The sequence below is a fragment of the Orbicella faveolata genome, unplaced genomic scaffold (assembly GCF_042242905.1).
Source record: "Orbicella faveolata isolate gen_17 unplaced genomic scaffold, um_ofav_v1 contig_35, whole genome shotgun sequence".
NCBI lineage: Eukaryota > Metazoa > Cnidaria > Anthozoa > Scleractinia > Merulinidae > Orbicella > Orbicella faveolata.
The window spans coordinates 15,079,773-15,095,376 of record NW_028301564.1 but is presented as its reverse complement, the minus strand read 5'-3'; the positions used below and the strand labels follow the sequence as shown (position 1 = coordinate 15,095,376).

At 38.9% G+C, this 15,604-nt stretch overlaps 1 protein-coding gene and 1 pseudogene across 2 annotated transcripts; one reads left to right on the top strand and one right to left on the bottom strand.

The window, feature by feature from the left end:
• Nucleotides 1–138: 138 nt before the first annotated feature.
• LOC110043038 (uncharacterized) lies at nucleotides 139–13,100 on the bottom strand (annotated as a pseudogene). Its single transcript, XR_016202140.1, has 6 exons — nucleotides 12,981–13,100; nucleotides 10,839–11,788; nucleotides 9,770–10,271; nucleotides 8,582–8,775; nucleotides 2,289–2,633; nucleotides 139–822 (listed from the first exon to the last, which is right to left on the bottom strand). The product of XR_016202140.1 is annotated as an uncharacterized LOC110043038 (transcript).
• On the top strand, nucleotides 11,874–15,251 carry LOC110042949 (uncharacterized). Its single transcript, XM_089274188.1, has 3 exons — nucleotides 11,874–12,017; nucleotides 12,621–12,691; nucleotides 14,250–15,251. The coding sequence occupies exons 1-3, from the start codon at nucleotides 11,874–11,876 to the stop codon at nucleotides 14,725–14,727; spliced, it is 693 nt and encodes a 230-aa protein (XP_089130314.1). The 3' UTR covers nucleotides 14,728–15,251.
• The last annotated feature ends 353 nt before the right edge of the window (nucleotides 15,252–15,604 follow it).

The window sequence follows — 15,604 nt, the reverse complement described above, 5'->3', positions numbered from 1 at the left end:
CCATTTAACTACAAAATTGCAAGGAGAGAGGGGAGCGTTTGTTTGAAAAGTCTTCAAATAGGCTTTGAGAGCGCGCCCACACGTTTGAGGCAGTACTCGATGATTTAATTCAAGCAAATAAAGGACGAAGAACACCAATACATATAAATATATACGAGGTTTAATTTCAAACCATGAATACCGGTAAAAATTAGAAAAACATTCAACATTTAATCAGTGTTCGTTCATTCCGAAAGCTATGATCACTTCGGTTAAGGTGCCAAAACAAACAAATCGAATTAATCAATCAAACCAAAACACCTCTCTCCACTCATTATTATTATTATTATTATTATTATCGTTACCGTTATCGTTATCGTTATCGTTATTATTGCTATTCAAACTACGAGGATCACTGGAGTCCCGGGAATTGCAGATTCATCGGACACGAAGTCGGCTACTTTTGCTTCCATGCTCGCGCGGTATCCCTCCCTGTGATACGCCGAGAACATTGTTGGTGTCAAAAACTGATTATTGGTTGAATGGTGTGGAAAAGACCCACAAATGGCCTCAGACAGGCCACGGCATGTGTTTCCATGGCAACACTCACAGCAACAGAACGTCAGACGATCAACTTCTTCGGCTGATAATTCCGGTCCAGTTCCCCAAAGGCCTGCCTCAAGGTCCACATCAATGTCACGCAACGCTTCCTCCCATGTCATGTACTTTGAGGTTTTGACTGCTTTGTTAGGATGCCTAGGAGCTATGTACAGGATTTCTCCTTCGCCAACTTTAGTCTTTCCGTCGGTGTAAGGATTCTTGTCATAATAATACACTTTGAACCTGAATAAAATGATAATAATAATAATAATAATAATAATAATGATGATGATGATGATGATAATAATAAAATTTAAGTTAACTCTATTAGTTTAATACAATTCTATTCCTTCCTTCCTTCTTCCTTCATTCATTCGTTCAAAACCATTAAATAAACAGACTTTAATTGTACTACCCTTCATTGCTTTGTTGTAATATATCAAACACGAAAGACCGTGTTTGAACACATTTTCAAAAGCCAGCCCAGAATAAGGTTGAAAACGCGACACGTAGCGGAGTATTTTGTACGAACTTTAATTTGAGGTGTTTTGTAATGTGGTAAAACACGGTATTTCGTGTTTGATACACTTCTCGATCGAGACTAATAAAAGAGGAGACAAAACGGCGAAATGAATTCGTAAAGATCTATGGTAATTAAGATCTGATATCCTAACACCGACAAGGTTATGGTTTACTTTGTTTAAACTTAACTAGACTTCTGAGGACATTGGTTATAATGAAGTGTTATAGGTAAAAGATATGACACAGTCTCTATACGAGCCAAGTGGGCCGATGCTAACCCCGGTTTCAGTAGGATGAGGCGACTAGGAATATTTCTCCATGGATGGGATGCTAGTCCATGGGTTGAGAGAGGCACTGCGAGAGTAAAGTGTCGTGCCCCAAAACGCAACATTATATCTTCGACCAGGGCTCGAATCCGGAATGCTCGATCCGGAGCGAGCACACGCACACTAACCATGAGGCCACCGCCTCTCCACATGATGAAATGCTATGAGTAATGGTAATTGGACCTCGTGTCGTGCAATTCAAGGAATAATCGCGCAAGCGCTCAGGGTAAGGCCGGCACGATTACTCGCTGAATTGTACGACAAGAGATCCAGTTACTAATTAATCCTATCGATAACAAATTTCGAGTTTAAGGTTGCTCAGTCACGGTTGCTCATATTGAAAAGATTAGCCTCAATTTTTCAAATTCGTCCTTTGTAATCCGTGTTAATCTTCTCCATCCTTAGCCATCCTTCTTCCTCTATGGTTTATCATTATGTCTTTGGTGTTTTTCTATCTTATTAAACTGTTATTTTCAGGTTTCCTACCATTTAAAGGTAATTTTATACGTGGCCAAAATATCTCAAAATACCTTGAGAGCTCCTTTAAGAAGTAATTAAGAAATACATGTACTTTTAAGCACAAAAGTCGGTAGTATTTTTACAAACAGTAGGAAGAAGTTAAGAAAGCTATTAAAGCACACAATTGATATGCGAATGCCAATTACAGAAAGTTGTAAATGGATACCTGTAATTAGACACCCGTGCGATCGAACTCCAATTAAGTGTCAGAAAAGCTCGTGGAGAACTAATCAGAATATAGAAATTTTGTTATAGATACGATTACTATTATTATTGGATCCCTGGACGCATGTCGCATATCATACAACACTTGGCCCTCAAAGGCCTTCTTTCTCATTATACCTATAACTGCTTGGTTGCGATCCGGGACTTCTCTCCACAAACTTGTCTCGAATATCCTCAGCAATATCTCGTCCATCCATTCCTAAGAACGAGCATCCTAACTTCTTCCTGGCAAGGTCCAAAGCTAGCAGAAGCTCTCGCCCGTAGTCTAGGTCCGATAGCATGCGACCACCATCTACTGCGATGATTTTCTTCAGTCTCAGCTTTAGCAGGGGTAGAATACCAAGGTTTTCAATATGGCCGCCGTCGCTCAGGGATAGAACTGGCGGGGGATTGGGACCCAGGTTTGTCATTTGCATCATTTTACGTAGGAATTGAATAAAACTCATGTTGATCGTGAACCATCTGTTGGAAAGAGTTCATAGGAGTTCAAGGCTGGGTTTCGCAAGTAACAGAGGGCCAGCGTCGTAATCAGAAGCGCAAAGCGACACGATTTAGTGAAAGTTTAACTGAAGGAGTCTGAGGTAGGATACGGATTCCGCTTATGACTCTTTCGCTTATTATCTGGTGAAAACTAAATTGTCGGAGTCGGAAGCAAAAGCTGAACTAGCAAAATAAACCAATCATGCACATGTTCTATTCCGGGCCGAGTGATTGGTTTGTTCTTCCGCTTCTGTTTTCTTCTCCGACAATCTAGTTTTCACCAGATAGACGGAGTCGTAAGCAGAATCGGAAGAAAATGGAAACGTTCTGACTCTTCCGATCCGACTCCGATTCCGTCTTGCTTATGACTCCACTTACGACTCCGAGCTTCTTTTTTCGCTAGGTCGTAAGCGACCTTACAACTCCGACTGCGACTTTGACTTCTTCAGTAATAAAAACAACCCTTTTAAGGGGGGAAAACTTGTTTGCGATGTTCCAAGAATTACAGATTGACAATAACGTTTTACTTTCTTAGTTAGCTACTTAGTTAAACTCTATAGAGTATTTTGAAAATAGCAAATATCAAATGAGCATTGCATTGCACGTGCAGTTATATATTGATATGATTTTAGCACTGTCCGTTGCAAAACAACAGCATGAATTCGATGTGACCACAAATTTGTACCTTTCTGGTGAAAGAGATGGACAGAAGCGAATAAACCATTTCAGAGTTGCTCAGTGTTACCTCTGTTTGACACTGAGTCTTGGCGCACAACCGTTCATATGGAAATGAGATTCTCATTTACTTTCATTGTCTTGTGCGGGTTTATAAGTAGTTTTATTATATCTCTCAGTTAGTACGGGCGTTGTGATTGGTCAATTTAGCGGGCCGTATTCTCCCGTACGGCCCACTAAAATTTAAAGTTGTTTTTGTTGCCAAACTGTTCCGTGATTTATCGCCAAGTGTTCTTAACTTTTGCAGCAAGTAAAAGTTTAAAACTTTCTTTTTCTCTAAATTGTGTATTAAAGCGTGCTAACGACTTAAAAACGATTTCAAATTGGCTCGTTTTGCTTTTGACGTGCGTCAGAAATTTGAAGCCGTTCCGTGTGAATAGAAATCGTTCACGAACGCGCGTCAGGTACACAGTAGAGATGTAATAAATATCTTACTAAACTCGTTTTCTTGGTCCGTACTGTAAGCTACGGACCCTCGTTTTTTCCCCTCCGATTTATGGCCCGCGCGCTTCGCGCTTGGGCCATAAGTCGATGGGGAAAAAAACTCGGTCCGTAACTTACAGTACGGACCTCGAACTCGGTTAGTAAGAAGTACACATTTTCTTAAACATTGTAATGAGCAGCTGAAAATGTGATATTGATATCTGCGCAATATAAGTTAATTATTATTATTATTATTATTATTATTATTATTAATAAATTAAACTCATTTGCATATGAAAATTTGTGCACCGATCAGGACTCGTTTTGAAACAGAGGTAAAAAAGCAACTCAGAGTTGGCTTATTGTATAGCTGTGGATAGTTCGCACACCTGCACAGATTGAATTGGATCTAGACAATTGCAATAGGCTAAAGTTAACTATTAATAGAGCATATACACATGACGTCATGGCAGCCATATTGGTGTTCCATAACAATGAAACGGCGGCCATGTTGGTGTACCAAAAACACGTTCTAAAAGCAAATGGGATAATCTAAAACGCCGATATTTTGGCAATAATCAGCCACTTCAGTGAAATTTTTACCAGGTGCGGTCAAAAGCGAAGTAAGGCTGGCAAGTTTCTAAAGAAGAAGTTAAATTTTGCAACAAAGTTACTTCCTATGGTAAAATTTACCTCAAAGAGCATGATTTCTTTCAAACGCAGGTGAAAAGAAAAACTTGCACTACACATGCTACGGTACATGGAAATTTCCATGTACCTTCCTGTACTACACATGTTAAGGTACATGGAAATTTCCATGTACCTTCCTACACCACACATGTTAATTAAGGTACATGGAAATTTCCATGTGCCTTCCTACACCACACACGTTAAGGTACATGGAAATTTCCATGTACCTTCCTGTACTACACATGTTAAGGTACATGGAAATTTCCATGTACCTTCCTGTACTACACATGTTAAGGTACATGGAAATTTCCATGTACCTTCCTACACCACACATGTTAATTAAGGTACATGGAAATTTCCATGTGCCTTCCTACACCACACACGTTAAGGTACATGGAAATTTCCATGTATTTTCCTGCACTACACTTGTTAAGGTACATGGAAATTTCCATGTGCCTTCCTACACCACACATGTTAATTAAGGTACATGGAAATTTCCATGTACCTTCCTGCACTACACATGTTAAGGTATATGGAAATTTCCATGTACCTTCCTACACCACACATGTTAAGGTACATGGGAATTTCCATGTACCTTCCTGCACTACACCTCTACACATGTTAAGGTACATGGAAATTTCCATGTACCTTCCTACACCACACATGTTAAGGTACACGGAAATTTCCTTGTACCTTCACGCACTCCCTGTTCCTTTTTGCATTGCTCTGTAAAGGTACATGGAAATTTCCATCTACCTTAAGATGACACAAAATGTATGAGGCATATTTATACAGCTCTTAAATCGTTCCCTGTTATGAACGTGTCAGATAGCCCTTAAACGAAATTTAGTGATTGAAAGGAGGCAGATGTTTCGAAAATAAATGATATCACACAAAATTTATTGTAAGATACACAACACCCTGTCACGGTGTTAGCAAGACAGCTCTTTTTGGAAGATTCATGGACCTAGAAATTAAAGAAACAACACATGTCAATATATTTTAAAACAATTTTCTGAAATCTTTTAACGTTTCGAAGAGTTCGATTTAGTCTCTGTTTGTTTCGTGTTCACTGTGTTTATCTTGGGCTGCATGCATGGATTTCAGCATTCAACGACTCAATATTTGTAAACTGCTTACTCAGAATACGCCATCTCCTTTATATATTTACATGTAATCGGTCTCTAAACGTTTTCTTCACTTAAAGATATTTTTTAGCTTTATGAAGGGAATGATTAGGTTTTGAATGCAACATGTACGTTTTCGAAAATTACAGAAATGGCGCACTTTTGGATGATAAATGACCCGAGAACCGACCCACAAAGATACTCGACACGTTCATGGGCTCATTCCACGACTATTTTAATTCTAATCATTTAACACTTAACAAGGCAAAATGAAAATTTTTTTACCTGTAAATTGATGAACTGTAAACTGTAGCATGTTCACAGACTGTCTTCTCGCCGAGTTTCGATATACAACCTTACTTGTTGGCAGTCCCACAACAATTAATGGTGTACCGCTTCTGCCGTTTGCCCCGACCTGCTTCCTTAGAGCTTATAAGGCTACCAGCTCACGTATACTTTCACCGCAAGAATACGTTTGTTTCGTCATACTAATAAGCCAGTTCAATATTTAGTCGGAACAGCACTACGATTCTCAAAAATATAGCTCATAAGATGAAATTCGACCGTTAAACGGCACAGCGAAATGAAAGCAACTTGTCCGACAGTTTCGTTTCCGGAACCGCAATGGTTAATTTCTGCGGTTATTAAAAGCATCCAGCTGACCCGGATCCCGCTGATTCTAATTTATAAGGAATCCGAACAAAACCAACACTTTTCCCAAAATAACACTTTCTCTAAAGTGTAGTGTTTTGCTTTTCTCTGTTTTTGGAGAAATATAAAATAAAAATAAGTTATTTTTGACACATACACAACTTGCGCTCAAATAAACCGGGCACTTATTTACATCCCATTGAATAAGAACTATTGTTATATGCCTCGTTATTCAAAGCACACCGACACATGTAAATGAATGAAGCTGCTCGTCATTACTAGGCCTTTACGGAAACCTGAACAATAGCACGCCCAAAATGTCAATGAGATAATGTCACTGCGGTTTATTTAACGGAATCACGTATTGCAATCCGCCAAAAGGGCAAAGAACGATTAGAACGGTAGCTTCGAGGAAGGAGGTCTGCTCTATTTTGGTTGTTACGATGGGACCTATGCAGAGGTACTGCCGAGTTTAGGAGACAAAACATCTGTGTGCAAGTAAGTGGAATGAATCGCGCCCGATCTCCTGAAACCTATTTTTGACCGAGTTTATCAGTGAGATAAAGCATGGCGTTTACGCCGCGAACGGCAAAGGTGAAACTTTTGCCCTCTGTCTTGGCTGTTTGTGCTTTTTAGAGATTTGTGTTTGAGGATATGTAGATTTGTATTTGAGGTGAATATTAGGAGTCGTTTTGCTATTTTTGTGTGATATATTTAAAGAAAAGACCACAAAATCTGCAAAATCAAAGAGGCAATTTTTCTGCCGTTTGCCGTAAACGTCGAATTGTAGTTACCTGGGGCCGAGGTGTGGTCTCCTAAAAGAGCTTCAACGGTCAATATTGTGGAAAAGCATAATATATTAATTAATCTTTCTGCTACGTGTATTGGCCATTTTAACAGTACGACTCGATATGATTTAAGTAATCACTGCGCTGTTGATCAGTTAAAAAAAAAAAAAAACTATAATATTTTAGTACTGCTTCTAGTCTCCTTCGCGGCCCCAAACGGCTCCGAAGGTGACTATACTGCTTCTTGAGCTCTGGTCAAAAGGTCGTTCAAAGGAAGTGGGACCCGGGAAGTGGTATCTTCCAGTTCGACGTTTTTTTCTTTGTTAGCGAATTTGAACTTTTTCCAACAGAACTAGTCTTTTTAACCTTTCGAAGGAAATGGCTTTACCTCATTTGGAAATGGCAACTGAAATATTTCGATGGTGAATAGATCTTTAGATTAAATGTTACTTGAACCAAAATAACGCTCAAGAGCTAGAGAACTAGAGTAAGTGTATGTATAACCATCTGCGTTGATGTATTTTGTTTCTTTAATTTCCAGGTCCATGTCTCGTTTAAACAGAGAAGAGTACTATTGTTCTATATTGATGTAACTTTCTGTTGGTTAATTAAAACTATTAATTTTTCAGTAATTTTCAAGCTGTAGTTAGATTTTATATTTCCCAAGATTTACTTGGGCAATTGATTATCAGATGGGAAAATGCTTGTTTATGTGTACCACAAGGTACACGGAAATTTCCATGTACGTTTTGCTATGTGTAGTCATAAGGTTCATGGAAATTTCCATGTACCTTGCCATGTGTTTCGTTGCAAGATACACGATGTTTCGTAGAAGAAGAAAATTGACAGAGATTACCTCAATTACCGATAAATTTGCCAATCGTTTTTAAAACTGGCAAAATTAACAAAATTCGCGTTCTTTAATGCCAAGGGAAAGCTGCCTCTTACAACCTTTTTACCAAAAATAAACATTTAGGCTTACTTTTTACCATATTTGTTGCCTTCCTTGCAGAAAACTCCTCTTTTAAGCTGATTTTTGCAACTAGATCTTGGCCAAAATCTTAACTTTTCGTGACATTTTTACCATAGCTGTCTTCAAAGCTCCGGTCCTGGTAAAATTTTCAGTTATTTACCCATTTCTTATCAGCTAACATTTTCAATTCTCGTGGCAAAATTTAAGCAGTTAATGCAAAGCTGTGCCAAAATGTTTACCACTCTGGCAAAAAAAATAGCCAAAAAGGGCATTTAATGCCAGATTTGTTAATTTTATCTGGAAAAAATTAAGCCGATTTCCTTTGTTTGTTCCAGAAATTGCGTTTTAGAATATCCCATTTGTTTTTAGAACGTGTGCAAACCAATCCTGTGGGAGTTCAACTCTTTTCTTATGTAAACACTTTCTTTTGTTCCAATAAATTTGCATGGCTGCTGGTCACGTGAGTGCACACGCCCTATTGATTTTCTGACTGTGCATGTTGTCAATAATGTTCTCGATCTCGGTGTTGAGGCCGACCCTTACCTTGCAAGCCGTTCCAGTCTTCCAACATCCTTGCCTCCAGTTGGCACCAGTGCCATGAACACGAGTAACAGTGAAATACCGAAAAAAATTAGTACTCCAATTGCCAAGTATTCACTCTCTCGGGTCTTTATGAATATACCCACAAAGACCAGCAAAGGAATAACGCGGATCAACTCAATCAATGGTGGAAGAATCTAGAAGAAAAAGAAGGAGAGATCATCGGCGTCTGTGTTTATTTACAACAATCACAGACGAAGCAACAGCAGCAGTAGCAGAACCGACAACAACAACAAAAACAACAAAAACAGCAGCAACAACAACGAATTCTTTTCGAAACGAATCTAAAATAAGACGCGTTTTGACTGTGACGTTTGAGTAACATTTTATCAACACTTGGTTGCCGACATTTTCTTTGGTTGAACCAGCACGAGAATGAGATGATCGAATGAAAACTGAATCCTAACTTCTACGATAACAGGCTGATTACTTGGGATAACAACTTTCCAAAATTTGATATTCATATACTCTGTTAGGCTAGTACCTCAATTATCTATTGTCATAAAATAAGAGGCCGGTACAGCGGCCCGATTACATGGCTGGTGGCAAAGAATTACTTAATTAAACTAAAGGATTAATTTGGGTTCGAGTAGACATAGCTCCTTTTTTTATTGTTTCTTTTGTCTTAAATATTTTAAATAGATATCGCCGCCAGTACAAACGCCCGGATTCCCATATCAAAAAATCGGGTATGCTCGTCGGAAAATTTGAATGAAGCCCGTAAAAGAGACCAATCTGGGTGTGGCTACAGCTTCATTTGATCCCTAAAAGATACCACTTAAAATGAAATAGGCTTGATTACCAGCCGCAGTTCAGGAATGGAGCTCGAGCTTGAAGACCGGACTCGAGAGACGGCAGAAATCGAACCTAAAAACGAATATAAGAGCTTAGCGTTTCTTTTGTTATTATTTTTTCGAGCGTACCCTAAAAGATACTTTGACAGCTAACACTAGTGGCGTTTTGTCATGAATACCCTAAGTGAGACCAGAATCCTTGATTTTCACCCCCAAGCGAGACAACGAACATCCCCGACCTTATAATGTGAGAGTCTCTCCTCCAGGGTACAAACGTACGTTACACGGTCTCAGGCGAAAACGAGAATAAACTGATTAATTTTTCATCTCTCATCACCTGTACACAGAAGTGTCGCTTTTCCTCGTGTCTTTTATCGGCCACTATCGACGCACCCAAGGAGAGCCCCAACATTGCTTTTAAATCTCTGAAGTGTGCTTCATCGTTCACCATTCTTCCACCGTCATGGTCTAGCGCGGCTGCAGACGTTGCAGCAGCATCCGAGAGATATACATCCATAGGCGTCAGCTAACCGTGAAATTCTTCATCTTCAGGTGCGCGATCAAGGCGTTCGATCCCATGGGGGGACATGGTAAGAACTTCATAATGAGCTTCTCTCGGGGAAGGGGTGCGTCGCCATCTGTTAACCGTCACGCACCCGATGTACGTGGGAGTTACGTCATCGAGGTCATCTAAGGTTAGGGCCACGCTGCGGTTCAGTGCTTGAATTTTGGGTTTACCAAAGGTTGGCAAATAAAGGAAAAGGTCACTCCAGGAGATACCACCGCAACTACACCTGCCAACAGTCTTTGGATAGTAAAATGCCTTTTGGATGATCCATCTGCAAAATGAACAACAACGTAAATGTCAGAATTCTTAAAACAGTTGCCGTAAACAAACGTTGTAAAACTGAAGTGACTCAGTTTCGAAGCGTTAAAATTTCCCACACTTGCTTGTATTCTGACTAGATAGGTCATCCCTTCTTTCCATTCACACTGCCCAGATATCAGATTCAAAATCCCCCTGCGATAATGCCCCACCCTCTACGAATATATTTTGCGCTTTATCACAATTTCAATTCTTTCTAGGCTCATTGTACTTTATTTAAAAAGTCAAATTATTTTCGCAATTTGGTTGGTTCTTACTCATGATCAAGTGAAGGTCAGAGTTATAGATGAAGTCATTAACATTCTTTTTCTTTCTTTTTTTTTTTTATTATACAAAACAAATAGATTCCATGTTACCGTGTGCTCATTTAGAGGGGACTTTAGATTTGAGTTCGAGCACGAGATCGAGTACGAATTTTCAATTCTAGTTTGCAGGCTTCACATTATCACATCGCATACCCATCTCATCCCATGAGCTACCCTCTCTACCTAAAACAAAAATGGACAGCGTTAAATGTTACCTGACATACACGTGACCAAGTGTTTGTTGTATCGCTGAAATGAGGGGACCAGTCCACATCACAATTGCAGACACTCCCAACAGCAGATTGAAGAGTCTGTCGTCATATTCGATCCCCAGGGAATTATTATGGTAGATGCGTATTTGAATGACGAATGAGTAGCCGTAACAAACCGTCATCAATGTAGCGTTCCTACGCATTGCCGGAAATGAGATCCAAACTAAGAAGAAAGGGACAATCACCAAGATTTTCATCCAAGTTGGAAGGAAACGAATATATTCGTTTATGAACCATGGGATAAACACCAAAGCAAAAAACGCTAGACAAAAGGTGCTAATAAAATTGAAATAGCCCTTTTTTTTCTGCACAAAGCCTTTGATGACATAGGATATAAATGAAATGCAAACTGGTATCGCGAACAAAGCAAACCGATGGTAGATCAAGTCGTCTGTCCTACGCGCCCGTTGGCACTCTTCAATGGTAATGTTTGGGTTACGTCGAACTTGGTCAGGGCAAGCAAGCCGACCACCCCTCATAATACGGCCAAACAGAAAATCGATAATATATGCCAGCGGAAATGCGTATGGCCCCCACAGCAAGATGGGTGCAAGGAGAGTGACAAATAACAATAAGGCGATAAGGGCCACGGATTCCAAAACTGCTTGGCAGGGTCTTTGGCAGTGGCAGATTAAGCCGACACCCTCTCTCATGTGATCAAAGAATTCCAGGTGCCATTTCTTGTTATCCTTCTTTTCGTGCCTGTATTTCCAGTCCAGGTATGCTGTGCCTGTGTAACCGCCCCCTGATACGCAGCTCAGGTAGTCTACATTTACGTTCTTTTGTAGTAGTCTGCGCAAGACTCCTGAACAGAAGGCCGCTGACCGAGTCCCACCACCAGAGAATGACAACCCTAGTTTTGCCATTTAACTGGAGTACGCTTATTTTCGTTCCTGTAAGAGAGGTGGCAAGGCTAGGTTACACAGAATTGTCGACTGGTGAAGAAGTTGGGCTTGACTATAAGTTACTGGTCGTAAAATGTATCTTAGCAGTGGATCAGTAAAGACGACAAATCCCTTGTTTGTGTGTAAGACGGGTATCAGAAGAGACCATGCAATTTTGGCAGAATCAGTAGGAGGAGTTCAGAAGTGGCCCGAACTTAACCGAGCATTGCAACAAGTGGTAACGTGGTTCCCTGAAAATCTTTGTAACAATATGTGACGAAAGCCTGCCCATATCCTCAGCTGATTTAACAGTTATGATCAGGGAAAGTAGCACGATAGAAATATAATTAAGATCCAATGCATTTTCTGACCTTAAAAGGCAAGGTGAACAATCACTTGTACATGTTAAAAAAATTAAACTGTCAACAAATATCATCATTCTAAACCGTTGCTGTGTAGTGACTGAATTCTTTGTTAAAGCTTTACTCACATTCCTGACTAGGAAAACATGGACTCCCACATGAGCTACTCCTTGCCCTCTATAGACTCACATCATAACAGCACTATGAACTATAATTAATTAATGTACTAAAAAATGTAAGGTCGGTGTATGATCATCAAATATAAATGTAAATACGAAGCCTGTTGTTTGTTTACGGTTGACTGACGATTCTTTTGTGATTTGCATTTTAAACTACACCCTGTCAAGAGTGAAACAGGAACTTATGCTAATTGCAGTTGAAATTTAAAAAAATCACTGAAGAAAGATATTAAAAATTTAGTTTCCCGTCCTCTTGCCAAGTGTTTCAAGTTTAAATTTACGTTTTGAAATGTCATGCAGAAAGTTTTTGATAAGTCGCTGTTGTTACTGAAAACTATTATTTGCAAGTGTATTGGACGTGTAGTTCCGTTGTAAGTAAATTTTGATGTAGCGAGCAGCTAGGAAAGATCACTGATACTTGAACATTTCTGGCGTTTTGTAAGTGTGGTTCGCTGTTATGGAGAGGAACCTACGACCTGACGTTTCATTATTTTGCACGCCATAGGAAACTATGTTTTTATTACACCTTCGTTTGATCATACGAAAACAACAAAGGGCTAACAAAGAGGCAACCTTAAATCAGCCACGCATAAAAATACACTAAAGCTATGGTCAGGTTAATTACAAAACCTGCACGGGTGAGTCGAAAGCTTCACTTACCTTATGCCGTATGCTCAGTACGTCAGTTAAACACTTTTTTTGGGCGAAAGCTTATCGGATTGCGTGTTCAAACCTTCACGCTTGAATAGCTTTAACATTGCACCTGTGACGTTAGTGGATGAAGGAGGTTACATACCAAGAGGATTTTGGGTAGTTTACGTCCACTGCATGTTTGTACGATAGGAAGAGAGAGTAATTGTACATTAAACATGTAACTAAGGTACGCAAGGACGGAACGAATACCTCTACTGTAGAAATAAATGTCTAACAGATTCTTTAGGGTAATCATATGGTGACGATTGAGTGAAACTAGGAAATCATTTCACGCGCGTTTTGTCAAAATTCTTCTTATTAGAATTTGGACAAAACGCAAGTAAAGTTATTTCCTACGAGTATACCATTTGATTTACCTTTTAACGTCATAGGTGACAAATAATGCTTTTAACCCTGGGTTTTTGACTTGCTTATTGTATCGAGAAATTTCGCGCCAAACGTTACCATTACAATTTTGCAATTTCACATGCGAAAAAAAAAAAAAAACATCTGAAATTTCGCGCCAAAATTAAGGAGTAATTTGTCACCCATGATATTGCATTATGTGTTATGTATAATAGTTTAGTTTAATCTTGTTTATCTGCTCAAATTTCTTTAATTTCATTTTTTCTCCTATTCTCTCTTTTAACTAAACTATATAATACTCTTAAAGTAATAGTAGCTCACCCAGAATAGCTTTGCGAGCTGCGAGCTACTAACTGCCATAGATTAAATATTAATAAAGTTAATGTTATGTTAAAAAGCGTTATGTTAAAATAGCTACTAACTGTCAATAAATTATATATTAATAAAGTTAACTTATGTTAAAAAGCGTTAAGATAAAAAAAAGCGTTTGGGCATGGAGGATGTTCGCACAACACTGTACAAAAGAAGATGTGATCCAAAAATCTCAGTTATGCCAGTTACATTTCAATGATTTGTCAGCTATCAGTTAATATGTGGGACTAACATTTCAGCTCAAAGTTTACCACTACCACTACTAGTGTATAAAGGTAAATAGTGTACAAAGGTGTCAAAAAGGCGGTTTAAACTCAAAAAGAAAATCGCTTGTTCCTGCCCTGAATTCTTTACTAGAATTTGTTCCAAGACAATATTTTCTAGTTGATGATTGCCTTATTCCCATAACCTATCTCCTTTACAGTACACTGATATTGTGTTGAGAAATTAAATTCTGATCAGAGAGAAGAATTACTATCAACTTACGTTACCTTCAAGGTTCAAAGTCGACTATTTCGACAAAGACCCAGATGGAGATAAAGATCACAAGGTTGGAGAGGCTGAGGTGCTTTTCATTGCTCCAAGACACCCAAATAAGGGAATCAAGATGGTAGAACCAATGACGTGGAGAAATGCTCTCAGTGACATTGATGAAGATCTTGACGAGCACAACTGGGGGTCTGGGCCGGAGCTTCATACGAAAGAGGTCGACCGACTGACATTCTGTTGCTGTGAGTGTTGCCATGGGGACGCTTGCCAGGGACTATCCGAGGGAATGTGTGGAGCTTTTCCCCAACATTCCACCTCTAATCAATTTTTCACGCCAGCGATGTTTACTGCTTACCACAGGGAGGGGTATCGCGCATGCTTTGAAGCAAAAGCCGTAGAGTTTCTGAACGAGCAACCAACTACAGCAACCAGTGCCGATCAGATTCGCTTGGAGGAGATTGTCGACGAAACAAATACAAAGTTTTAAACAAATGTCATTCAGTGAAATAGAATTATCAACTACGCTACGGATGTAATGGCAGCCAGCTCTCTTAACGTTATATCTTTACTGAGTACAATTTAGAGCAACATGGTCCTACCTTTTTATCAGTTTACCCTGTCTAAATTTGTAAATTGCTCTTTAAATAATTTCTATTCGTTTTATCTTTTCTGAACATTTGACATTGTCGGATATCTTCTAAGTGTTTCCGAGCTATAACCTGTAAAGTTAAAGAAATTATTGTATTTTTGGGATGCATATTGAAATTGGGCAATACATGGACACTGTAATTGCTCTCATATACAAAAAAATTGTCTTTCTTTAGATTTCCTTGACCGTAGACATGTATTATCGCAAATATGTATATGCTTATGTCAGAGTTACTCATTGGTAACTTCCTGGCAACTCAGATTTCAGGAGTTGTGGCATAATCTTTTACGACTTCGCTTGGACAATGAGTGAACACCGGCGGCTCTTGGTCTAAAACGACAATTTTGGCGCTGTCAAAGACGTAATATATATATATATATATATATATATATATATATTTTAATAATTTTAATTTACAAAACACAGTTCTACAATACTTACGTTACTTACAATACGGGTCACTTATGCTGGCAATACAATACTCAATACAGTTCCTTACAGAAAATACAATTACTTGCAATACGGGCTACTTACACTGCTAACAATATAATACTCTACTTACGTTACTTGCTGTACATACAGTTACTTACAATACGTTATACTGTGTATTGACTTTGAGGAGGGAGGAGTACTTCTCACTAAAACATTTAATTAAGACAAATTTTCAAGCTTGTATTTAATGTGTAGCTTACTGATAAAATCCTGAATGGAGATG